Genomic DNA, 25463 nt, shown 5'->3' with positions numbered 1-25463 from the left:
GGTGAAGGGGGTTGTGAGTAAGGTGGGGGTGGTGATGGGTGCCGCCGCTTGGCGTCATGCCAGCTTGCCCCCGCCGCCAGGCCTTGTCAGTCTAAGCTGCCAAATGAAAAGCTGTAATTAATTGCTCTTGTGCATCCCATTCTTCCTCCCTGACAACTCATACATTCTATTTTATACACACCGCCATTGACATTTTCAAGTCACAGGCGTAATAATTACTGGAGTTATAGCACCTTTCTGTGTGTTGGCTGACGCTCCGATGCCAGAGCCAAACGCGCATGCATGATGTGTGCAAGTGCTGATATGCTGCACTGTATATGTGTGTGTGTGTGAGCCGACGTGCATGGGTTTGAGACTTGAATGTGTGTGTGTGTGTGTGTGGCAGGCTGAATGCTGAGTAGTTAAGGTTTGACGCCATTAATTGCCCCTATAATCTAATATCACAAAGCGTGGTGATTATGGGGCATGCGTTGCCACCGCCATACGACACCGCCAGCCTGAGAGCGCCGCCGCAAAACAAAAGCCTCGCCATTAGCGATTTGACGGGCCAGGACAAAAGCGCCTCACAATGCAGAATTATATTTTCATTCGGCTTTGTCTCTCCCGGTGAATGATTTCTCCCCCTTTCATTGGACTGTGAATAGGGAGACTCTGAAAAGCCGGGCGATTTGAAGTCAGCCATTTATTAAATGCATTTAATTTTTTTTTTTTTTTTTTCCTGCTGTCGTCCCATTTTTTTCATGTTGCATGTTAATTTAAAAGAGGGAGATGGGTGGTAGATTAGTGGAGAGAGGTGAGGCTGTGGGGAGGAGGAGGAGGAGGAGGAGGAGGGACGAGCAAAAAGATGGGAGAAGAGACGGATAGCAGCCTACACGGTGGGTAGAGAGGAAAGAAGGAGGGAAGGAAAGAAGGGCCAGAGGGAGGGAGGAAGGAAACAATAGTTTAATAATAGAGAGATGTGTGTGAAGAGTCATGCAGCAGGTTTGTGGAAAGAGAAAGTGGCCGAGAGCTGGAGGAGGAACGGCTACAACACGAACACACACACACAAATAATATTAAACTCATAATAATGATAACATTTAAAAACCTAAGATGTCTCCCCTATTGTTTACGTGCAATAATCAGTCCCACACACACATACGCACACACACACACACACATGCAGACATACACTGTGCTGAGGGGCTGGTGGCTGACAGAGGTCAACCCCTGCCACGGAGAGAGGGAGCTGGAGGAGGGAGGAGGAGGAGGAGGAGGAGGAGAGGAGAAGCTGGAGACAGCCCTGTCGTTTACAGAGAGTGGAGGAGTAATTAGAGGGGATGTTTGAAGAGGGAGTTTAACTGATTAACAAAGGAAGAGAGGGAGCGAGGGAGCACCCGAAAAGATGGGAAGGAGAAGGAGGAGAAAAGGCATGGAGTCCCAGAGGAGGGAGGAGAGAGAGAACGAAGAGAGGGGAGGGGATGTAACTTGCATTTCAATGAGGCTCCTCTCTCTCTCCTCTCTCCTCCCTTGATGACTTTTCATTCTAACGAGGAGGAAAGCCCCACTTTCCATTTCAGATGAAACCTCGGGAAGAGAGAGAGAAAGAAAGAAAGGAAGGAGGGCTATCTGATATTAAACCAGCAGGCAGCCGGGGGGGAATAGGCCCAGTGCAGCTCGGCGCCGTGTTTATATAGAAGACAGGCCGCTTAAATGACTACACAATCTCTAATTTAGGAGTGAACTTCGGATTTCACACCTCCGCCGTCCGTCTAATTGAGGTCTCTGATGAGAAAAACACACCCAAGACACAGCAGCCTCATCAGACTTTTATTTAAAGGTGTTCAGAAAAGAAAATTGATTTTGAGCCCACTATGGGTCTTAACATTAGTGAAATAACTCATCTATCACACGGTGTAGCCCAAACTTTGTGCAAAATTCTATTTTCGAGTAAATCCGGGGTGAAAGTGGGGTAGTTTTTTTTTTTGCATTGGATAATGCAGGCGCACAAATTATGCGTCACGATTCATCAGCCAATGATATTGGATCCGTCTTCCGTCAATCAAACGTCTGAGAAAAACGAGGAGACTTGTCCACCGCCACCGACACAAACTCTCCTCCTCCAGATCCCTGCGCTCCATCACTTAGTCTCGCTAGCTAAGTTAGCAAGCTATAACGTAGCAAGCATATGAGGTAACAGTTAGCTACGTTAGCTAAACACACCAATCAAATTCATTTTCCTTACTCAGGTAAACTCGTGCGGCAACTCGTGGAAACTCGTGGAAGGAGGCGCGACAAACGGCCATTTCTGAACGCCTTTAATATCTGTCTGTCCACTATAAATGGAAGCATTTAAAAAAATAAAAAATAAAATAAAGATGTAGGCTACTCAAGACTGTGTTGTTCACTCCTTCAGAAGAAAACTATGTGTTAGCTGATAGAAAAGCAACAGTGAGTGCACCCCGAGGACTCCACTGAGCCTCACAAGCAGATAAATCTACTGCTACAGTTGTTCACCCCATGCTGGCTCAAAAATGTGCAGCCAGGACGTGTGTGTGTGTGTGTGTGTGTGTGTGTGTGTGTGTGTGTGTGTGTGTGTGTGTGTGTGTGTGAGGGAGAGGGAGATGCCAGTGAGTGAGAAGAAAGGAGGCTATAATCAGAATCTAAACAGGCTCTCAGTCTAAATGATGCGGGCGCTGCCTCTGGGTCTACGGGGACACGCAGGAGAGAGGGGTAATTGAAAAAATGACAAGGAGAAAGCAGGAGGAAGAGAGAGAGAGAGAGAGAGAGAGGCTGACACAGACCTCGAATCCCCCCCTCCTCCTCATCCTCCCCCCCTCCTGGTAGGAGCAAACCACAGCGCTGTTTATCCTTGTCACTGAGCATTACCACCTCACACTGGAAGGGACGCCGGCCTCTCTGTCTCTCTCTCTGTCACACACACACAGGCAAACACACACACACACACTTAAAGGTGCATTATTAACACTGGCCTCTGTCTTTGAATAGGTTTTCTGTGTGTATATAAAGTTTTTATTAAAAAATGTCAAAAAAAAAGTGTCTCAAAGATCCAGCACCCCCCACCCTCTGACTGAAAAAGACACAAAATCTGTGCTCGTTCATGCACAAGGCTGCAAAAACGGCATGACCCTCTTCTGCCACCGTAGCTGCCAGCAGGCTGGTGGAGGGGGGGGTAGGGGGGGGTAAATTACTGTAGAGCCCCCTGCAGAAGAAACACAGTCCGTCCACACTGTGTAAAGTGCTTTAATGGACTGTTAGTGAACTCCTATCCCCTTCTTCTTGTTGGTGCAGGATTTGTTAACCCACCGGCTCATCATCGTCACTATCGCTCTCCCCCAGGTAAACAGCCTCATCATCATCGTGCCAAGAAACCAAAGGAGAGCGCGAAGGAGGAGGAGGAGGAGGAGGAGGACAAGGAGGAGGAGGAGGAGGAGGAGGAGGGGGGAGTTGAGAGAGCAGGAGGAATGACGGAGAAAAGCATTTGACTGAAAAAGAGAAGTATAGAAGGAGTGCCCACTGTGCTGAGAGCGTTGTTTGGCCTCCACTGGAAGTAAAAGGGCCTCATTGTGTGTGATGAGTACCCCTCCTCTAGCTAATCTTCAGCAGGGCCAGGGGCCACATTACTCTGGTGGTGGGGGCAGAGGGGTGGAGGGGGGGGAGTGATGAGCGAAGCCAGGTGGAGGCTGGAGGTGTTCAGAAACGTCTTGCTGCCTTTAAACTTTCAACCTTTTTTTTCTTTCTTTTTTTTTGCTGAGCAATGTTTGTGCTGCTGTCAAAACCACTTTTCACTTTGTGTGCATTGACTTTACATCTCAGGTGATCCAACCGGTGACAGACACCAGAATTTGTGTTAGTTATACAGTGAATTTGCAGACGTATAATTATAAATAAGGTTTATGTAATTATATAACACATCGACGCCTGCAGTGTTGAGTGATCTAGCTGATGTTTTCTTGCACAAAGGAGAAACACAGGACAGTAGCAGGGGTCTCGGTATGTATGTGGATGTGCATAACACTCGGCTCCCTGACAGGGGCCAGACAAATGAAAAAAAAAAAAAAAAAACTTCAGAGAGGACAGTGAAAGACCAGCAAGTTCAAGTGGAAAATCCTCCTCCTCCTCCCACTCCTTTCTTCCCCCTCCCTCCCTTCCCTTCCCTCCATCCGCCGCCTCCCTCCATCTAACGCCCCAGTGCTTCAGAATAAAAATGACAACACATTTCCAGAAACACACACACACCCACACAGACACAATCTCACACACACACTCATGGCACTTCATTGGGAAGTGTGAGAGGCCGTTATCGACCATATTTCATTACTGATTTCACTCATGTTTCAAATCACAAAATAAGAGTTTCACACTTGAGTGACCAAGACCCAAACCTCTCTCCGCTCCATCCTGCCCCTCTGCCTGTCCAACCCCTCTGCCCAGAGCCAAACCCATTCCACTGGCCGCTCAACCTCCTCCCATACACCCTTCACAAACTGTCAGGACCCCCATACTACCCCCCAACACACACATACACACACACACACACATATTCGTGCACACGCAGCCCCCAATTCCCTCCACATCAAATAAGAGAAACTGCCAACTAAGCACTTTCATTGAGTGGACAAAAGAAGTGCTTTGGGAAAAACACTTTGAAAGGAAATAAAAGAGAACGAGAGAGGGAACCACTTCAGTGTTGCAGACTCTTGGGGGGGTGGGAGGTGGGGAGGGGGGGGGCAGAAACACTCATCTTTCCACATAGTTTTGTTGATTAGTTAAAAGACTTTGAACTTTGCCTCAGAATCTTTATGTGTAGAAGATTCTCGCTAATTTACAGCGGTTCAAATAAGGCGGCCGAGGAACAGAGGACGTATAGAAGAGAAGCTGTGAATTATGTGGATTTGTAATATTGATTAAAAAGTAGAATCAGTGCAATAATGATAATGATAATAATAAAAACATTTTTGCATTGGTGCTTCAAGACTGACGTGACTCAGTTTCCTTCTCCTCGCTCCTCGCCGCCTTTTCCTGCGTCGTCGTGGCTCCCTTCTCTTCCTCCGTCCCCACTGTGCCGGTGCCAGCCCTCTCCAGAGAGCAGAGAGCCAAGCTAATTAACATATCTCTAATGAGTCTTTTCATTTTTTTCCTAATTAAACGAGCTCCTCAATAATACATGAAAACGGGACACCGCGCTATTCAATTACATACGTATGGGCCGCGGCCAAGAAGCACGTGAGTTAATCTGTATGTGTGCATGCCAAGTGGCAGTGTGTTAAGTGTGCCAGGCGTGCGTCTGCCAAGTGGGTGTATATACGCGGCTGCTTAGTGTGCCCACCCAGTGTGCGTGCCAAGTGTGTCCATTGTAGGGAACGTGTGGTGGGTCACGGAGGCGTGCTACGTATCATGCTGGGTAATCCGCCAATTGCCACTCCTGTGTGCCAACTGTGTGTCCACTGGTTCTCTCAGCGGCGCCGGTGCCATGACCGGTTAATGTGACTGTGGCCAATTATGTCCAATAACCTGCTACAAACACACACACACACATACACACACACACACCTGATCAGATTATCCCAGTGCCACAGAGGCGACGGACGTTTCACCTGCGCGGGAATTTTTTTTATCTCTATGAAGAGTGGCGGAGCTTTGATGCCAACAGCGAACTCTCACCTCGGCCACATCTTTCTTGCTTAAAGGGATAGCTCAACATTTTGGCAAATTGGCCCATTGCCATAATCGCTATAGTCATAGCAGTGCTGCTCAGAGCTACGCTACGGAGGCTAATGGGATTTCTTGGTTTCCCTCATCAAACTCATCATCAAATACACAATCCAACAACTCCAAAACGCTCTGGTGGACAAGTTGTGACCTTCACATTCACCACGCTATGAGATAATAACAGAACGTTACCAGACGGAGTTGTTTTAGAGGTAAATACAGAGACTGATTGCTGAAAAACTGTCCCTGAAGGCAACACGAATCAGCGGTTTTGCATGAATTTACCTAGAACAACTCTGAACAACTACTCTCTATCAACTGAGATAATAACTAAATGTTACGAGACATAGCGTGGTGAATGTGCAGGTCACAACTTGTCCACCAAAGCGTTTTGGAGTTGTTGGATTGTGTATTTGATGAGTTTGATGAGGGAAACCAAGAAATCCCATGGGCCTCCGTAGCGTAGCTCTGAGCAGCTCACGGCTCTGCTCTGCCGTTCTAAAAATAGCTTGCACCGACAATTAAAGGTAACGAACCTACTGCTATGACTATAGGGATTATGGCAATGGGCCAATTTGCCAAAATGTTGAACAATCCCTTTAAGGGCACATCAGCAGAAGTTGCTGAATAAGAACATTTGCGAACAAGGACAGGATTAGAACCTGCGATCATGTGGCTGTGTGTATGATTTTGCATCTCTTTATTATTAATACTCCCCTGTTTGCTTTGTTATATTTAATAACTTGAGTAAACAACATTAAAACATATTCACTGGAGATCTCGTGAGCAACAGAACAACAAAACCAGAATATCACCACTGCTATACAGTAACACATCCATTCATTACAAGTGTTTTATCATTATTGAGCAGTATTTCTCTCTTTATAAAATCATGCACTTGTTTCTAGTGTCAAATTAAAACGCCTCTTTGATCTCGAATCATCAAACTCCTAAATAATCACTTGAGCATTGTGCTTTTCAGCAACTGTGGCTGCAGTTTAGCTGCCACACAATCAATTTCCCCTGCAATTGCCTGTCTAGAGACTATTGTCAAGTTGCTCTGGAAATGTGACACATGACAGTGTGACACATGCACACACACACACACATGCACACACCCACACACACAGTGGATTGATACCATCATCTCACGCAGCCAGCCAAACACAGAGACCATCTCTGAACAACCAATCAAAAAGCAGATATAATCTCAGAGTTTCCTTTGCTCTCCACTCAGATCCTCCCCTCTATTATAAATAAAGAAAAGACGAGAAATATGATGGGGAAGTGGTGGGGGAGCATGAAGGGTGAGGTGAGGGGGCAGGAGGGGGAGGGAGGAGGGGGGGTGTCAGTGTGTGTAGACCACGGCAGAGAAGTCAAGACACGAAAAAGAAGTCTTCCCGCGCTGCTCCCTGTCTGCCTCTGTCGTTCTCCCTCAGAGAGAAGGGAAAAATCTAATTATCGAGCTCCTAAAGATCTCATTATTGGCTGAGGCCTCATTTGCATGTGTGAGAGCAGCCCAGCAGGAACCGACCTGAAGACGGCCATTTTGTGCCTGATGTGAGCCACCGTGTCACCGCACAGTACAGTCGCTCGCTGCCACCTTTAAGAAATGACCAGATTAAATGTCTGGCCTGGCTCGCTCGCTCCTGCAATGCGCTCACTACTAGCCCTCCCCGTTGCCCACCCACTACCCACTACCCACCCACCCACCCACTACTCTTGTCAGATGATGATTGCTTCACTTACAGCCGCTGAGGGCGATTTCTGCGATTTAAGAATGATCATAAAGCTGGAAATTACAGCTCTTGAGAAATGTCAATGTGCCGCCTTAGTAGCCACGTTTGTTGGTGAGTGTAAACAGCCTCAGAGCTGCTGCTGCTGCTGCGTCGGGCTGTGAGGATCCAACACACACACATGAAAGTAAAGTGTGTGTTTGTGTGTGTGTTGGCAGAGTGTGTGTGGGGCCATGTGAGCTGACAGCTCAGACAACAGAGATGTAGCGTGGATGCCCTGGAGAGTACAACAAGGGGTAGCCGGGCCAGGCACCAACAAACAAGACAAACAAGACAGAGATGGAGAGAGGAGAGGAGGGGGAGCGCAGCGCTGTGTGTGTCTGTGTGTGTGTGTGTGTGTGTAATGTGTGTATGTGTGTGTGTGTGAGGATGCAGGCAGTGGAAGGTAATACTTGTCTCCTTGATATAAGACATGGTGTGTGGACGAGGTGGGTCGACTAAACGTGCGTTTGACCTGCGTTGATCCCGTTCATGTGAGACTGCTGTCACTTTAATCTCCGCGTCAGGAGTTCCTTTGTATTTCAACACACAAACGCACGCACACACACGAAAAAAAAACCAACAACAGATTTACATGTTTACATGTTCGCTTTCAGTTTCACTTCCCCTACATGTTGGTTTTCTCTTACTTCCCCACGATCTTTCTTTTCTTTTCTTTTCTTTTTTTTTTACCAAAGATGAGTCAGGAAGTGAAAATGTTTTAACATCTGTGACTTTTAATTCGACTCCCGACCTGCTGACGAAGCAGAGAGGTGACCGACCCGGGTCAGGAGGAGGAGGAGGAGGAGGACTGGATCACTAATGCACCATTTTGTGTTGGTTTATAGAATTAATGCAACTATAAATCTTCAATCTTTTTTTTTTCCCTATTCTCCTGCCTCTTCAATGTCACCGTGTAATTTCTACAACTGTCAGTTTTTCCATCCAAAGTAAATAGCGGCTCTGATTCCAATTCAGCTTTTGATTAAAGTGTAATCCACCAGATCCCTTTTTTAAAGTTTGACTTCATTTTTTGACACCTTCAGTAATAACTACTCATTCATTCTGTGGCCTTTTTCCTTTTTTTTTTTTGCACTAAACAGAGACCGTGAAGCCGCCTTCAGTGCTGAATCTTTTTCTCTTGGACTCTCTTCGTTTTAATGAAGCTTCATATGGGCTTACCATAGTTTTTCTTTTTCTGCTTGGTCATGGAGGAAACGCTCGGCTCTTCCTCTGTTTATTCCAAACAAACCCTGCAAGTTGCTGCCGGAAATATAAAAGGCAGTGTCTGTGCACTCAGGAGAGGGTTGTGGGGGGGGGGTTCATGAAAAAATATTTATGAGAACAAATGAAAATGCTCCCATGAAGCACAGGATTTTACGTTTTATTATTTGCAGGTGTCATTTGAAGCATATCACTGTAAAATAAAAAGCTGCAAAAACAGCTTTTGTGCTCCACCTTTTTATTACTTTTACATGTGAAAAAAGTTTTTTTTTTTTTTCTCTGTTCTTTAACATGAGCTCCTCACCGGCGAATGAAATCTGACCTTAGTGCTGCCTCTGCTCGGACTTGCATCCATCTTTCCCTGTCTTCCATCCCCTTCCTTCATTCCCACCGCTCTGCAACGGTCCAGCTGTCTGTTTATCATGTGGCACGTTAATGAGAAGAGCAGCGCAACAGCCAGACGGCTCGCTGCTCTAGTAGACCCATGGCCCCACTTTATTGATATGAGACACAGCTACAAATCACACTTGTGCATGCACTCTGCACATCACATAATTGTAAAGAACCGCCAGAGGTAATGTCACGTGCGATATTTATCAGCGTACACCGATAGTAATAATGTGTGCGTGTGCTATGTGCATGCACATGTGTGTGTGTGTGTGTGTGTGTCTCCTCAAGTGTCTTTCAGTGGGGATCCTGCACTCCAGCTAACCCCACTCTCTCTCTCTGCTTACTGTGGAATTCAACTCTGAAAACAGCCCCGCTACCCAATCACTACAAAGACCTTATTCACACACACACTAACAATGACCCACACATGCACTCACCGAAAAAGAGAGAGAGAGACAGACAGAGGGAGAGAAAGGAAAGTGAAAAATATGCGCCTATATCACACAGTGGAGTTGACGTGGCAGGTTGGTGCAGCCGCAGCCGCCGCAGCAGCAGCCAGGGGCTTAATAATATACAGATCCTGATAAAGTAACACTTGGGCTGTGCATCTGTGTGTGTGTCTGTGCGTATGTGTGTGTGTGTGTGTGTGTGTGTGTGTGTGTGTGTGTGTGTGTGTGTGTGTGTGTGTGCGCTCTGACCTGCACAGGGCTCTGTTTGACCTCGTTGCTGCCAGGGGAGTTGAGTCCAGAGGCCTGCTGGAGGAGGAACTGTCTGGCTGCCTGCAGCGCCTGTAGCAGAGAGACACAGAGAGATGAGATGACTGGATGTTCATCGTTCACATGCACAGAAATACTTCCATCATTTAAATACACACAAAAAAAAAAACACACAAACGCACCTTCCAAACCCGTATTAATAAAAGAGAGGGGGGCACATGTGTGTGTGTGTGTGTGTGTTCAAACTTTTTCAATTTAGATAAAAGACAAACACAAGAACGCTGCTCTCTCTCTCTCTCATACTGGCCACTCTCGAGTCTGCACCCTCTGCTGTTGCCAAGCTGTCAGGTCTGATTTCCTCAACCTGAGACGTCCGCCTGGCACACACAGTATGCTCAAGTATGTGTGTGTGTGTGTGTGTGTGTGTGTCTACGTGACTGAATCCCATCTCATTCAAAAACCTTGTTAAACTCTCCCAATCTCTGCCCCATCTCCTCTTTCCATTCTTTGTTTCTCCTCTCTCTTTTTCCTTTTCCTCCTCCTCCTCCTCCTTTTGCTCTGTTTTCGGGCGAAGGTGCAAAGTGGGTTTTCCACATCCTCTGAGGCAGAAGTGTGTCAGCAGATCTTCATGTGTGTCAGTTGCTCTGTGTTTGTGTGCGTGTGTCAGAGTGATGTAAGGAGCCATTTGCCCTGATGTGCCCTAAAGAGCTGTGACTAACCACCACCCACCTCCTCGTCCCCCTCCTCCCCCTCCTCTTCCTCCTCCTCCTCTTCCCATTCCTCTCCTTTCTGCCCTCCAGTGCTGTCTATTCAAGCCAGTAACACCATCGCTCTCTGGCTCCTTCTTCCTTCGTTCCTTCATTCTGCCCTTCAGTGCTGCCCATTCATCCTTTTGGCCATCCCTCCTCCCTCTGCTGCTCCTCATATCTCCTTTTGCCTCCCCTCCCTCCACCCTTCCTCCTCACCCTTAATTGTACAATAAACTCTCCTTCACTGTCTCATAATATTTCCCTCTATTCTTTCGCTGTTGCCGTGTTACAGACTCAGACTCTCTCTGTCATCAAGACGAATCAGCCCCCCGAGGAGCGGCCTCCATTTTTGTTGGAATGTGTCTGAAAAGTCTCCGAAAACAAAACAAGAAAACAGTCGTCGTGTCAAAAAAAACCACACACACACACACACAAGAGCCGCTCCGCCGCTTACAGTAAGTGCTAGGCGGCTTGTAACACACACACAAAGACTCACACACACACACACACATACACACACAACCTCATGACAGAGGGGTGTGAGAGGGGAGACAGCAGGATGCACATTTGCTTCCTCTGACTCAAAAGGGGAAAGGTTCCTTAGTAAATATTGATTTATGAAAGTCTGTGTGTGTGTGTGCGTGTGTGAGAGTACGTGTGCATGTGTGTGTGTGCGCGTGTGTGTGTGTGTGTGTGTGGACACCACAAATTAACGGCCAGAATGAGGGATCTTTCTCTACCATGGAAGCTCTTACTCAACCATGCAACAGGGGAAATCAGTTTTTTTTTTTATCCTCCTCCTGTAGCTTTGCATTATTTCACAACTTTTTACGAAAAAGGCGAACGCAAGTGAAACAACGCAGACGCACAATCGCACTGTAAAATGTCACATATTTAATGGTTTTGTCAAATTAGAAGCTCGGTTACATTAAGTAATGTTTAATCACAAAAACAGAGAGGGGAGATTAGAGGGAGACAGAGAGAGAGAGAGAGAAAGAAGTCCTAGTGTGTGCAGTCGGAGTGATGAAAACCATCTGTATCGAACACACTTGCTACTTTTGCTGAGACCGCAATTAAAACACACACACACACGCACACGGCTGTGGATGTGCCTATACAAACACACACGTATACGTACACACACATGTATTTTAACGCTTTAACAAAAATCTCGGGAACCCCCTCCCATTTACTGGTTTGACCTCAGCATTAAAGCAGGAACAGACAGAAACACCAAAAAAAAAACACAACCGCCCAGTTTGTTGGCATGTGGTGTGAATTACTCCTTGAACACCCTGTCTGCCCGAGAGTGAGAGTGTGTGTTAGCCTGTGTGTGTATGTGTGCGTGCGTGTGTGTTGGCAGGAGTCGAGGAGGCATGTCTGGCAACAATAAGGGACAATTCCACCCAAATTACCACCCTGATTACCACTATATTAAAGAGCCATTTATGGCTTTCATAAACGCTACAACCAAGCAGAGGTGATGCCTGTCTCCTCTCCTGCATGTGCCTGTATCCACGGAGTAGAAGAACTACTAATGAAGCATGTGGATATTTACACAACTTCTGCATTGTGGATTCAGACACTGGTTCCAATGTGTCAGACGACGGACTGAGAGGCCAAAAAAAGAAAGAAAAAAACCAAAAAAAAAACCCATGCACTGACAGTAATATGTATTAATTTTATTCCATAACCACAGGAGAGAAGTGTTTCATACTGTCTGACAGGTGTCCACTGAGACACGCTAGAGTTGTATATCAATGCCACTGCAAACTGTTTATCTTATAATAAAGTCATGTTGAAGTCAGTGAACTGTTTTCTGTAACACTTTATAATAAGTACGCACTATTAAGCATTAGTTAAGCATTAATAAATACTGAATTCTTCAATTATAACGCATGAATACTCATTAGTATGTAGTTTATAAATACAGTTAGTGCTTATCAATGATGATTAACACATGTTTAACTGTGCTTATAAACTACATACTATAGAGTATTCATGTGTTATAAATGATGAATTCAGTATTTATTAATGCTTAACTAATGCTTAATAGTGGGTACTTATTACTTTTTACAAAACCTCAGAGTCGTTTGCAGCTATAAGAAAAATATTCTCTTGCAGTGGGTTTAGTGACAAGATTCCCTCTGTCTGTGGTTGGCGTACAATAGTTTTTGAACGGATCCCTCTAGAATATCTTACCAGCGTCATACATCACAGCGTAGATCAGTTCTACAGAGCGTGGCGCCACATTTTTGGACTAAATCGGACCGGACCTTTCCTCCATTCTATTAAAAGGACTGTTGTGCACTTGAACTTGGACATTCGGGTACTGTAAAAACTGACCCACCACCTATTATTGTATTATGCCATATGTTAATCTCTCATGTAAGAGCTGTTTTGTGTTTGCTTTGTGGTGTGTCTAGTTTTTGTAGACACAGTTTTGTTGAATGGAAACAAAAACTGCAATAAAACAATGAAGAGGAGAAAAAAAAAAAAAAAACGTAATCATGTGACCAGGACACAGTTCTGCAGAAAGACAGTGAGTAATAATGAGTGTGAACTGTGAACACAAACAGTTGATAACAACCAGCTAAGGAAATAAACTCGTCTCCGTCACCTCCTCCTTTATTTTCTTATATATTAACTTGTCTGCGACTAAATAGAGTTGTGTTACCTCATGCTCTAAATGTAGAAAACTAAAAAACACACACACACACACACACATACTGTAGAGGAGGCACCAACTGGAGCCAAACTCTCTCCTATCTCCTTCGTCAAGCAGCACTCCTCTTCTCTTTCATTTCTCCTCTTCAAATTCACTCCTTGATTTTTTTTTCTCTCTGTGACCTGGGTGAGCTGTAGCATTGTAAAGAATGCCCCCCCCCACATACACACACACACCACACACACACATACACACTCATACGCACTCACCCACCTATGCACACACACAGCAGCTCCACCTAGACTTCCCCAACCCCAGCTCCCCGCTCCCCCTGTGGCATTCTTGGGGGCGCACTGCACCTTTAAAGAAAATATGAGGGAGGCCTAAGAGGGAGGCCCAACAACAGAGTCTTTGTGCTGCCGCGCGGCGCACACACGTGCACGCACACACACACACATGTACACACATCAGTGGTGTCAGACAGGTTTTATTAGAGTGAGAGAGGGAGGGAAGAGGAGGAGGAAGGGGAAGGAGGGGTGAGGAGGTCACTGCTCAGCTTGGAGGCCTGAGAGCACAGTGTGAGTTTGTGTGTGTGTCAGTTCGGTGTGTGAGTTCTTCTGACTTGTCATCGCTCCCCTCTGTAAATCATCGCCTCTGACACAGCCTTTAATAACAGTGCATTTTTTAATTCAGCAGGGTCACACACACGCACACATGCACACACACACACACAACCACACACGCACAACCACACAAAGTAAATGCTACTTTCTCTCCTTAACAGGATTCACGAAAAATGGCTGACAACTATGTTTTTGTGAAGGGAGGGAGGGGAGGGTCGACGGGCCAGTTAGAGAGTCCATTAGAAGAAATGGATAGAAAATTTAATTTTGCCATGTGTGTGTGTGTTGTGAGCTTGCGGTGCATGTGTGTGTGTGTATGTGTACTTGTATAGCTATACATGTGAGGACAGAGTATGAGTTTTAAACCATCAAAGTGAGGACATTTTGGCAAAGTGAGGACATTTTGGCCAGTTCTCACTTTCTCAGACCCTGTTTGAGGGTTAAGACTTTATAATAAGTAGGTTATTATAATTAGGTTTAAGTTAGGTTAAGGTTTTGGATGGTTAAGGGTTAGGGTAAGGGGCTATAGGGAATACATTATGTCAATGAGTGTCCTCACAAAGATAGCCATACAAACATCTGTGTGTGTGTGTGCTCACTAGGACTGAGACGTCAAGTTACAAGTTGAATCTCAGATGAGGAGGGAAAAAAGAAAACATAACAACCAACATGTAACAAGGGCAGGCCTCCTTAGATACGTGTGTGTGTGTGTGTGTGTGACTGTGTGTGTGTGTGTGTGTGTGTGTGCACGCCTGTGCCTGTGCCTGTGCTGCTTGGCTCAGGTTGCTAAAGCAAACAGGTCTGCGTGTGTGATGAATCTGGCCCTCTAATCCGCCCAGTGTGTTTGGGTGAGACAGGGAGAGAGAGAACGCAGGAATAAGCAAAGAAATCTAAACAGACGGAGGGAGAAGAGGGAGAAGAGGGAGGAGGAGGGGGGAGAGAGGGATGGAAGGGGGGAGAGAGAGAGAGAGAGAGAGAGAGAGAGAGGGAGACAGGTGGGTACCATATGTTGGAGTAATCCGTCAGCACTGACTGAGGTCCATTGTTGACGGCCGAAACGAAACAAACCCGTCCCCCCCTCCTCCTCTTCTACCCTCTCCTCCACCTCCCCCCCATAGATAAACAGCCCCCGGGGCAGACAGTGGGCTGTCCTTGGGGGGGGGGGAGAAGCAGGAGGAGGAGGAGGAGGAGGGTAAGGAGTTAGGAAGGGCAAAGGGGGGGAGGCAGGTGGTATCAGATTTCTTCACTCTGAGACCAAGAAGAAGAGAGAAAGAGAAAGAGAGAAAGAGAAAAAAAGAAAGGAGTAGTAGGAGAGTGGGTGAAAGAGTCGTGTTTTCATCGGTCCACGGCCGAGCTGCACCAGGCTAGACTAAGCAAGTGATTCAGATGTTTCACATCTCCACTGTGCCAAACAAGTATCCCCCCCTGTCTGCCTTACAAGCTCAGCAGCCTGGGAAGAGAAGAGAGGCTCCTAATGCACTGCTCCTCCACTCCACTCCACTCCTCTCCTCTCTTTTTCTTTTTTCTTTCTTCATCTTCTTCTTCCCTTGAGAGGACGATGGATGGAGAGACGGGGCAGACACATACTACAAGGTGAAGACGTAGAGAAAAGAGCTTGTCACACCCTGCTGCTTCTCTACAGGCCTGCATGCTCTCTGATTTTGGATCAGTGGGAGAGACCGGGTTCAGAGAGGAGCGCCGGTGGATCCTCTTCTTCTTTTTTCACACTTATTTCCTCTTTTTTCTTCCTATATGTGCTGTTTTTTTCTTCTGGCAGGGTTGTCATTGAAGCTGAAAGCCGAGCTAAAGCTGCATGGATGCTGCCGTCCTCACGGGTCACCACGGTGATCCCTTGTATCCGTGTGCAGTGCACGCCACCGCCTCCTCCTCCTCCTCCTCAATTTGGCACCAAAACACACCTCGAAACTCCAATAAAGCCCCTCACCTGTGACTTTAATTCACTCTCTCTCTCTCTCTCTCTTCCTCTGCTTTGGTATTTTCTCCTCTCTACTAGTTTTTCCTTCCTCTAAATCTCTTATCTTTCTTCTTTCTCTCTGGGTCTTGATCAGAGGCAGAGATGAAACAAGAGCGAACAGATGTAACAGAATCTACAAAGCATGTAAATTTGTTGAAAGGATGATGATACACAGTTACAGAAGGAAGCTCACCTGCCTTTAGTATTTATACACACACACACACACACACATCACACGCATGCACATACAAAAACACACACTAGTGCGCACAAGGAGGTGACTTTGGGGCATTTTTGAATGAAGGCTTGGTTTCACCCGCGGTGGAATCTCATGTATCAAATGCATCACTGTCAGTCACCACAAAAACCAGAGCGCTTTCCCAGATCACTCCTCCTCCTCCTCCTCCCTCTTTCTCCCTCTCTCTCTCCATCTACATCACCCGATCTGTCTCTCGCCCCTCACTACGCTCCTCCATATAATGTATAACTCACGAAAGGCTCGGCTGGCACCTCTCCAACTATTCTGTAGTCTGTCTTGTGCCCCCTCCCCTCCCCTCCCTTCCCCTCTCCGTCTGTAGAAATCTGTTACCCATACCCGTATACTCACACTCGCCACAGTAAATTCTGAGAGAGAGAGAGAGAGGAGATATGGGTTAGAGACGGAGTGCCTAAAATAGATCGTCCAGGCGTGGAAAGCAAACTTTGTGAATGCAGCTGTTGGCCTTATGAGAGGACCGACTCCCGCCTCACCCCCCCCTCCCCCCCGTACCGTCAGACAAACACTACAGTACCGAGACACTACAGCAGCTGTGGGAGTGGGGACAGATAGGTGAAGAATGGGATGTGATGATGATGATCGTTGCTGCAATTAGGATCAGCACCTAAAAACTGGTTTAAATACAGTAGATCTGCAGCAGCACACAGCGTTGTTGTTGTGGGTTTTTAAAAAAAAATAACAGTCTATAAAAGTGTAAGGACTGACAGTCTGGTAACTTAATGTTGTTAATCATCATGGACCATCAAGGCTCAAAGTCTGGAAGTTTTTATTCCGTTGAAACACTGCAGCATCTGATTTCAATGACGCTCATATTTTCCTCCAGACATTAAATTTATTGGGAAATTTGAAGGATTATATTTGGGCGAAAAGCAATTTGCTTTGGAGCGTGGAACAGGAGACAGGATAGAGAGAGCAGGTAGCTACATCTGGGTTTTTTTTTTTTTTTGGGGGGGGGGGGGGTGTTTTTCTTAAGAAATAAGAAACAACCAAATGGGGGAAAAAAATCGTTGGCGGATACGACAATTTGTCAAAAATGCGCTGATTTCACGTCACATTTTGAGTCTTTTAAGCAGATTTACTATACATCAAAGAAGGGGTGAGCAGGGGGGAGCAAGGGGGGGGGGCAGGGGGTAGTGTATATATTTAGGCCAGATCAGGGGTTTCCAGGGGGTAAACATATAGGGGTAAGGGAGCAGCCTAAAGCAAAGCCTGCTAAAGCCGTTCAATTTCATGGTGGGTTACAAATAAACTATGCGCTGCCAAGAGTTCGCCCCTTTCCTCCAACTCTTCCTCACGTACGCCTTCTCTTTTTCTGGTATTAATCAGGTCTTTCCGGCCTTCCCCTTCACCAGCTTTTCCTGCCATTTGTTTTCGCTCATAGCAACGTGGACTTCAAAACCAGTTGTCCATCCCGGTATATATATACGAGCTCGAGCGGCGGCGCTGAATACCTCAATCTGTTAAGGCAGGCCCGCCGTCGAGCTTGGAACTATCTGGGACACCTTCAGAAATACCAGCCAGCCGCAATCCCGTTCAGCTATTTAATGTAATGTTTCCGCAATATAAAGGCACCGTTCGAGAGCTGAGGTTTTAAAACGGCTGAAGCAAGCTTGTCTGGGCCCAGACTGACCATTAAAAAGAGAGGAAAGACCGCGTTCAAGAGCCAACGCCATAAAAAACTCACAAACTCCAAAAGAACTTCAAAATATGCCGTAATGTTTGAAAACCCTGGCTGATTTTTAGGTTTTTTTTTTTTTTTTTTTTCACATCCTATTTTTCACAAAAGGGACCTGTTCTAAACTCCGGGGACCCTGCCGTTTTCCAGATGGTTCTCTTCAGTTCAGAACTGTTTTGTGAAACGAGAAAACCTCTCCCCTTCAACTATGTCCCTACACTCATCTAATGTTTCTATTGATTCACAGGGGTATACGCACGGCCATAAAAAGGAGCTGACTGAATACCCAGGACTGCTCTATATCATCGCACAATTCATCGTCATGCACACACACACACACACATACACACATATGCAAGGGGGGAAAAAAATCCTAAGGAGATGTTGTCAGCTTTTCTCTGTTAAGTGAAAGGAAAAGGGCATCGGATAGAGATAGACAATTAGGAGAGGAACTCCCTTCCTGAGAATAATAAAAGCAGCAGCTCCCTCTCTACTAGTAGGCCTCATCTCAGTCCAGGCGGCTAATTGATGGCAAATAGCTCTACAGCAGTTTCCCCACACACACACACACACACACATAATACACGTCATACATTATATACACATATGCAGTTTCCCTGTGGTTTTCAGCACAGCTCGTTTGGCAAGAGAGGAAGGTCTCACTCCACATAGACCCAGCCCACAGCGGAAAACACACACACACACACACACAGAGAGAGAGCGACCCTCACACATCATACCTTGTAATATTTAGCCCTCGTCTTGTATAAGGCAGGACAGTTAAGTAGTTTGGTCATGCTCCTGCAGGAAGACGAGGCCTTCGCTCAGGTGTTAGGTCTGAGTTGGGCGACCTCCAGAGTTTAAGCTGCTTCCACTGCCCAGCGAGAGCAGCTCCTGAGAGGGGGAGCAGAGCGGAGCGGAGCGAGGCCGGCCCATGATGAGGATAGCACTAGCCTGGCAACCAGGCCTCACATATGGAAACCGTTTAACTGTTATTATTAATAACCCAAAAAAAAAAAAAAAAAAAAAAAAATCAAACTAATAACACATGCAAGACACTGCCAAGACTCAGCTCAGGAGACAGAGGGAAAACACATACATACACAAACAGAGACTGTCTGCCATGTGCACATGCGTACAGTACACAGACGTACGCACACACACGCGCACACACACACACACAAAGACGCCTGTTGGGTTAAACAGAAAAACACGTTCCTCAAGTCAGTGGCCTGCAAAAGTATTAGTCTGCCCGCCTGCTTCGATGGAAATAAAACTCTTTCATGTGTTTGGTTCAGAGGGTTTTCACACCTGGTTGTGGCTGCGGAGATGGAGATGGACACACCCTCACACCCACCCTTACCACACACACACACACACATACACTTACGTATATATATATATACTACACACACACAAACACCGGAAGTGGGAAAGTACAACAAAGACCGGCTGTTGTAGGAGAAGTTACGTTTCTAAACAAGCACAAAAATCTTTAACTTCCCTAAATGAGAAGACGCTGGGGTGCGATCTATAAGAGGAAAATGGGGAAGTGTGTGCGTGCGTGTGTGTGCGTGCGCTAGACTGTGTGATTTAGTGAGAGGGTCAATCCATCCAGATGTGAACAGGCACATTTCTCAGTTTAAAATAACTCAAAAGAACCGGGACAATTTGCTTTTCTTTTTGAGCTCTTGTAAAAACGTCTCTTTCTTTTTTGACAAGGTTTTACTTTTATTGATTTGGCAAAACTTCTATTTCTAAGAGTGCGTTTGTCTCGCTAAATCCTTAATCTACAGACTCAGTCCTCAGTTTCTTAGCCACCAGTTTATCTGTATTAACACAACCATTCATTGGGAAATGCAAACAAAAGTTAACACAAAGCTATTAAATAAACTTCATTATGGTAAAAAGTGAATTTGCAGACTCACAATGGGTTTTTGACCTTTTTATTTGTAAGTAGTCTACATAAAAAAGTGAGATGAGTGTTAACCTTTCTTCTGTGGGAAATTATTATTATTATTATTATTATTATATAAAAATGTTTTTTTCCCTAGGAAAGCTGTCCTTGAGTGAGCAAAGTTTTTAGTCATTTCGCTTTAAATAAGACACAAAAGAGAAGAAACTTTCATTTCAGACATTATTATGTTTCTTAAATTGGTGGAGAGACTGCAAGAAAAACACGCTGCTTATTTGCTGATGCCAATTTTTTATGATTTATCTCATTAACTCCCAAGATTTTTTACCTCACATGTAGTTTCACTGTGCTTCCATTTAATGCTTCGTATGTTCTGAGTTATGGAAAAACTTCACTAAACAAGACAACAAACAAGAGTTTCTGTCAATCAGGTGGTGGAAGAAGGGCCATCACACTGGAGCTGGAGAAGAAAACCAATGAAAGACGAAGAAAGAAAGAGAGAGAGAGGAGCTACATTCCTCTCCTCCTCCCTGTTGACTCTAATCTCTCCTTTAAAATGGCTCACACAAAGAACCAGCACAGACTAGCTAATTAGCAACACTTTAGGCCTCTGCTGCTATTGTGTGCGTGGTGTGTATATGTGTGTGTGTGTGTGTGTGTATGTGTGTTCATTGTGTGCATCCCGGGCTCTCCACTGTTTCCAGGGTAACTACTTGCCTAGCAGCCTTGTAAGCGTTGGCACATTTTTGTCTTTTACTCCTTTTTTACCTTCCTTCCCCTCGGTTGGTCCACACACTCGGCATCTCGTCTCTCCACTAGTGTGAGTCCGGAGTGAAGAAGTGAGAGGAGACAAGATATGAGGTGTGTGTGTGTCTGTGTGTGTGTGTGTGTGTGTGTGTCATGTGTTTGTGTGGTGGTGTGTGTGCTGAGTGCCTCTCTGCTAATGAACTATGAAACTGTGCATCTGAGCAGCTGTCAATTAAAACCAATTACGGCTGTTGCTTTTTGACAGAGCCGAGCGGCCGACGGTAAACAATGAGAGCAGGGACACACACACACACACACACACACACACACAGAGTCACACACACACACACACACACACACACACACACAGAGTCACATCTCAGTGTCATGACCAGTAATAGTAATGAGGTCATGCAGCTTTGCTCGCTGACCTGTGACCTCTTCAAAAAAAAAAAAGAAGAAAAAAAAAAAGAAGAAAAAGAAAAAGGCCTTGGTGGTCACCATGACGATAGCTTCTGAAGAGCGAGAGTCAACAATCGACTTTTTCACCCTCGGAAAACTTCTGCATGAGTGTGTGCATGTGTGTGTGTGTGTGTGTGTGTGTGTGTGTGTGTACATCCCATGTGTTATTTACCTGACAGCACAGTCAGTGTAAATGCTTCCAAACACTCCCATGGCAACCAAACCCAACCTAACCCTTTCAGGTGCCTAGGGGATGTGTGTGTGTGTGTGTGTGTGTGTCTGTGTATCTGTGTGTGTATATAACTCAGTCTCCACAACAGAGGCAGGACAAACACACACACTAACACACACACATCTTTCTTCTTCTGCTGGTATCTGTCTATTCTTGTCTCTGAGCCTCTCGGCTGGTTGCGTCAACCAACCGTGACTGTGTCCATGCTGCTGGCTGATGTGGCCTGCTGGACCATGTCTACTGTCCTCCTCTACGTCTCCTCTTTATCCACAACACTTTGTAGCCGTTGTCGTTCTCTCTCTCTGCGCTGGAACAATTTAGACTATCATAAAAAAAATAGAAAAAAAAAAAACTCACCGATGAGGAGGATTTCACAATTGTTTTTGACTCGATGTGGAAATGAGAACATACCTACAGAACGAGCTGCGATCTCAGAGACGTGTCAAACCATGTTTGTGCCTCGAGAACATTTTAGAGAGTGAACGAACGAACGCGTTACGTGGTGGAGGTCACGGAGCGAAGGAGGAATACAAAAGGAAGGATTTGAAAGGACATCAATAGTGAGAACAAAAAAAATCTGCTCTCCAACTCTCACTCAGTGGATCCTCCAACACTCAATGGCCTGGCTGGAAAAAGCAGTAAAAAATTTTTTACGGCCGCCCATAAATACGACATCTCAGCATCTCAGAATTAGAACTGGATGTGTGAAAAAAGTCAGTGAATGATGAAAATGCGGAAGGACGGGACACGTGAAAGACATTACCCATCATTTGTACGTGCAGGTGTGTTCGTGGCATCCTGTGTGTGTGTGTGTGTGTGTGTGTGTGTTCAAAGTTGTAGTTGTAGTCAATCAGTGCAAACAAATCTGATGTGGAAAGATCGACAAGATGAGACGAGAAAAAAAAAAAGCGGAAGTAAAAGTCAAAAACCGAAAGATAAAGGGAGCTGCTGGTGCTTTAAGGCTCTTCTTAGAGGAAGTTGATGCTCTATAGGTCTCTTTGTATCGCCACAGTAACAGAAGTGGGTGTTCTGGGATGCTAGGCAACCCGGCTCGCCCCTCCCTCTGTCTCAGCACGACCCCCGGTGACCTGTGAACTGGGCCGACCTCAGACATAAAGAGGAAGGCCGGGCCCAGACCTATAGGGAAAGCTTTTAGGAGGTGACAGCACTCAGAGAGAGAGAGGCCTGGGACTGATTTACAGGCCCGCACACACCACACACCGACACACACACACACACACATATATACACACACGCACACATGCACACGCGCGGGTTACGCATGCATGCAGACAGACAGGAAAAGTGACACATAGGCGCACACATGGGGATGCAACCTGTCATGCAGATGTACAAAACCTGCAGCCCGACGTAATTAAATTAAACCACCGCCGCACTAACAAACCAGAAAATGTGTCTGCGAACATCTCTCTCTCTGTGTCCCACCTCCTCCTCCTCCTCCTCCTCCTCCTCCTCTCCACCCCGGCCTCCCCTTCACCTCCGTCTCCTCTGCTCCTCTGACCTGAAAGTGAACTCCTGGAGGTCAAACAGGACATAACTGTCCGAGTGACCAGCGTTCACCTCCCATAATTTAGCGAAGTGCCGGGGCAGATGAAGCTGTTGAATCACATAATACGTCTCACAAAAAACTCACCACTTACACATCCATAGTACCATCCATACAGACCATAATTACCCCCCAGTCTAGCCACCACTAACAGGAAGCCATACGTTATCTGAATCGTCCAGCATCTATTAACGCATACACACATCCACTCCAATCTCGCACATCTGTCCGCAAAAGCACTCGAAAAAAAAAAAAAAAACCAAAACGCACCACACTTCTCGCACATGTGCATACACACAAAACAGCTATCTATCATCAGTGTTTGTGTATATCTGAGATCTGTATCGGCTGCCCCCCCCCCCTCGTTCCACCCCCACCCCTCCCCAATCTCCAGTCATCACTGTGGCTCCTTAATTACACCCTTCATTAACTCACATCAGCTCAGTGCATGAGTATAACTGCCTGTGTATGTGTGTGTGTGTGTGTGTGTGAGAGAGAGAAGGATAGAAACAAAGATTGTCGTCTGCAAGAGTGTAAGTGTGTGTGTGGTGTGTGTGTGTGTGTGTGTGTGTGTGTGTGTGTGTGTGTGTGTGTGTGTGTGTGTGAGAGCAGAAAAAAGGGAAGCATGGAGGAAAAAATAGAACATGACAAATGGGAGTGGGGATCGAAGCTCCAAACCAATTTCTGAGACTGCCTTTCCCTCCACCAATGTTCCTCTGAAACCCTCGGGGAAGGGAGACCACCGCCACAATCTGCCTCTCACTTTCTATTTGCACGTTAAGAGTGAGTTAAGGCCAAGAGAGAGAGAGAGGGGGAAGAAAAAAAAATCCAACCCTCGGTGGATGGTTTAGTCGACCGACAAGTGGCACTCCTAAGAGGAAATGGCACCTTTTTGTCACAATCTCTCTTTCTGCTACTTCTCTGCCCGTCACCACAGCCACTACTACGACTACTACTACTATAACATGTCAAAGTAGCCTACAGCCATTGAGCTGGTCTCGTCCTATAAGTACCTGGGTTTCCATGTTGATTAACTTCCAAGTACCATATTTCAAACTTAGTTTCTAAACTTAAGGTAAAATTGGGGCTTTTACTTTAGGAATAGATCTTGCTTCTCTCTTGGAGCACAGGGAACGCCTTGTGTTGGCAACCTTTCTTCCACTGCTTGATTATGGTGATGCACTGTAGGCTACATGCATGCTCCAGTCCAGTCACATGTCTACGTTCTCTGGATACTGTGTAGTATCATTGTGCCCTGAGGTTTGTCACTGGATGCAAAAGTCTGACCCATCATTGCACCTTGTACAAAAAAAGCTGAATGGTCATCCCTGTCTGTCAGGTTGACTTTTATTTATAAAGCTCTACTTGGGATGGTCCCATCCTATCTCGGAAATCACCTTGTTAGGAATCATGGACATTACAGGCTACGATCCACTGGCTTTTTTTTTACTCTGACTGTCCCTCGTGTTTTCACAGAACTGGGGAAAAGGGCATTTCGTTTTGCTGCCCCCTCTGCATGGAACTCTCTGCAAGATGAATGAAAATTGTCGAACCAGATCCCTCTCGATAAACCTTGTTAAGATTCTTAAAACTAAGGAGCTCGAAAGCATTGGGCTCTGTCACTGTTTTTAAATCAGATGTTGCACTTCGTTCGATCCATCCCTGATCATTTCATTTTCATTTATTGAACTATTGTTATTTATCTATATTACTACTTGTAATTGTAATTTTGCTGCCTCTTGGGCCAGGTCGCTTTTGAAAAAGAGATTCTACATCTCAATAAGCTTTACCTGGTTAAATAAAGGTTTAATAATAATTTTAAAAAACTACTACTGTAGCTGCAGGAACACCAGAGGAGATTAATTGATGGCGAGGGAGAGGGAGGAGGAGGAGGAGGAGGAGACAGAAACGGGTGAGAACAGAGGCGAGAGGCGAGTGACGGTGCTTAAAGTATGGACTCACATCTGCAAAGACAAAAAAAAAAAAAAGTGGGGGATGAGGGACGTAAGGAAAAGGCAAAGAATTGAAGACACCTGGTTCTCGTCAGAGCACCCTCCACCCAGCCACACACACACACACACACACACACACACACTTTGAGGTTTGTTAGGATTTATCCTGCTTACATTTCTCCTCTGCTATGCATCATTTCATGTCTACACCCGTGCCCAGCACCTCAACAAAGTGCCATACACTCTCCGCTGCACTCTCACTTTTCCACCTCTCCTTCCTCTCACCCTATAACTCCGCTCTTTGTTTTCCCTCTCCTCTCTCCCTCCCTCTTTCTCTCTCTACCTCCCTCCCTCCCTCCCTCCCTCCCTCCTCTCTCTCTCTCCCTCCTCGATGATGGGGCAGAACTGGTCTTCGCCCCCTCTTCCCTTTCTTCTCTCCCTCTCTCTTCCCTCTCTCCAGCTCTGTTCTTTCTGGGGAGGCAGACAGGCCACATTCCACAGGGAGGCCCAGGCGCCCTTTTCTGACACGTCTCAGCGTTACACCCCTCCCTCATCCCCCTATTCCTCCTCTCCAGCCCCTCCAATGCCCTCCCCCCCCCAATGTGCTGCCTCTTTACCCCTCCTTTTACCTACATTCCCTCTGGCTATATGTCCCACATCCCCAATCCCTCTATAATGGCCACTGACCATCGAACATCTACCTGTGTTGCACCCTCTATCTATCTATCTACAGTATCTATCTATCTATCTATCTATCTATCTATCTATCTATCTATCTATCTATCTATCTATCTATCTATCTAT

At 46.0% G+C, this 25463-nt stretch overlaps 1 protein-coding gene across 2 annotated transcripts in view; it reads right to left on the bottom strand.

Moving 5' to 3' along the window:
- Window positions 1–25463, bottom strand: part of foxp4 (forkhead box P4) — a 103103-nt gene that overhangs the window by 36008 nt on the left and 41632 nt on the right. For both annotated transcript variants that reach the window (XM_083971504.1, XM_083971505.1), the window contains one exon: window positions 9800–9889. In XM_083971504.1, coding sequence (XP_083827630.1) covers window positions 9800–9889 — 90 coding nt within the window. The remainder of the gene's footprint in view (window positions 1–9799; window positions 9890–25463) is intronic.

This window comes from Trachurus trachurus (assembly GCF_905171665.1).
Source record: "Trachurus trachurus genome assembly, chromosome: 5".
NCBI lineage: Eukaryota > Metazoa > Chordata > Actinopteri > Carangiformes > Carangidae > Trachurus > Trachurus trachurus.
The sequence above is the reverse complement of the archived record's forward strand: the minus strand, read 5'-3'. Positions and strand labels throughout refer to the sequence as shown.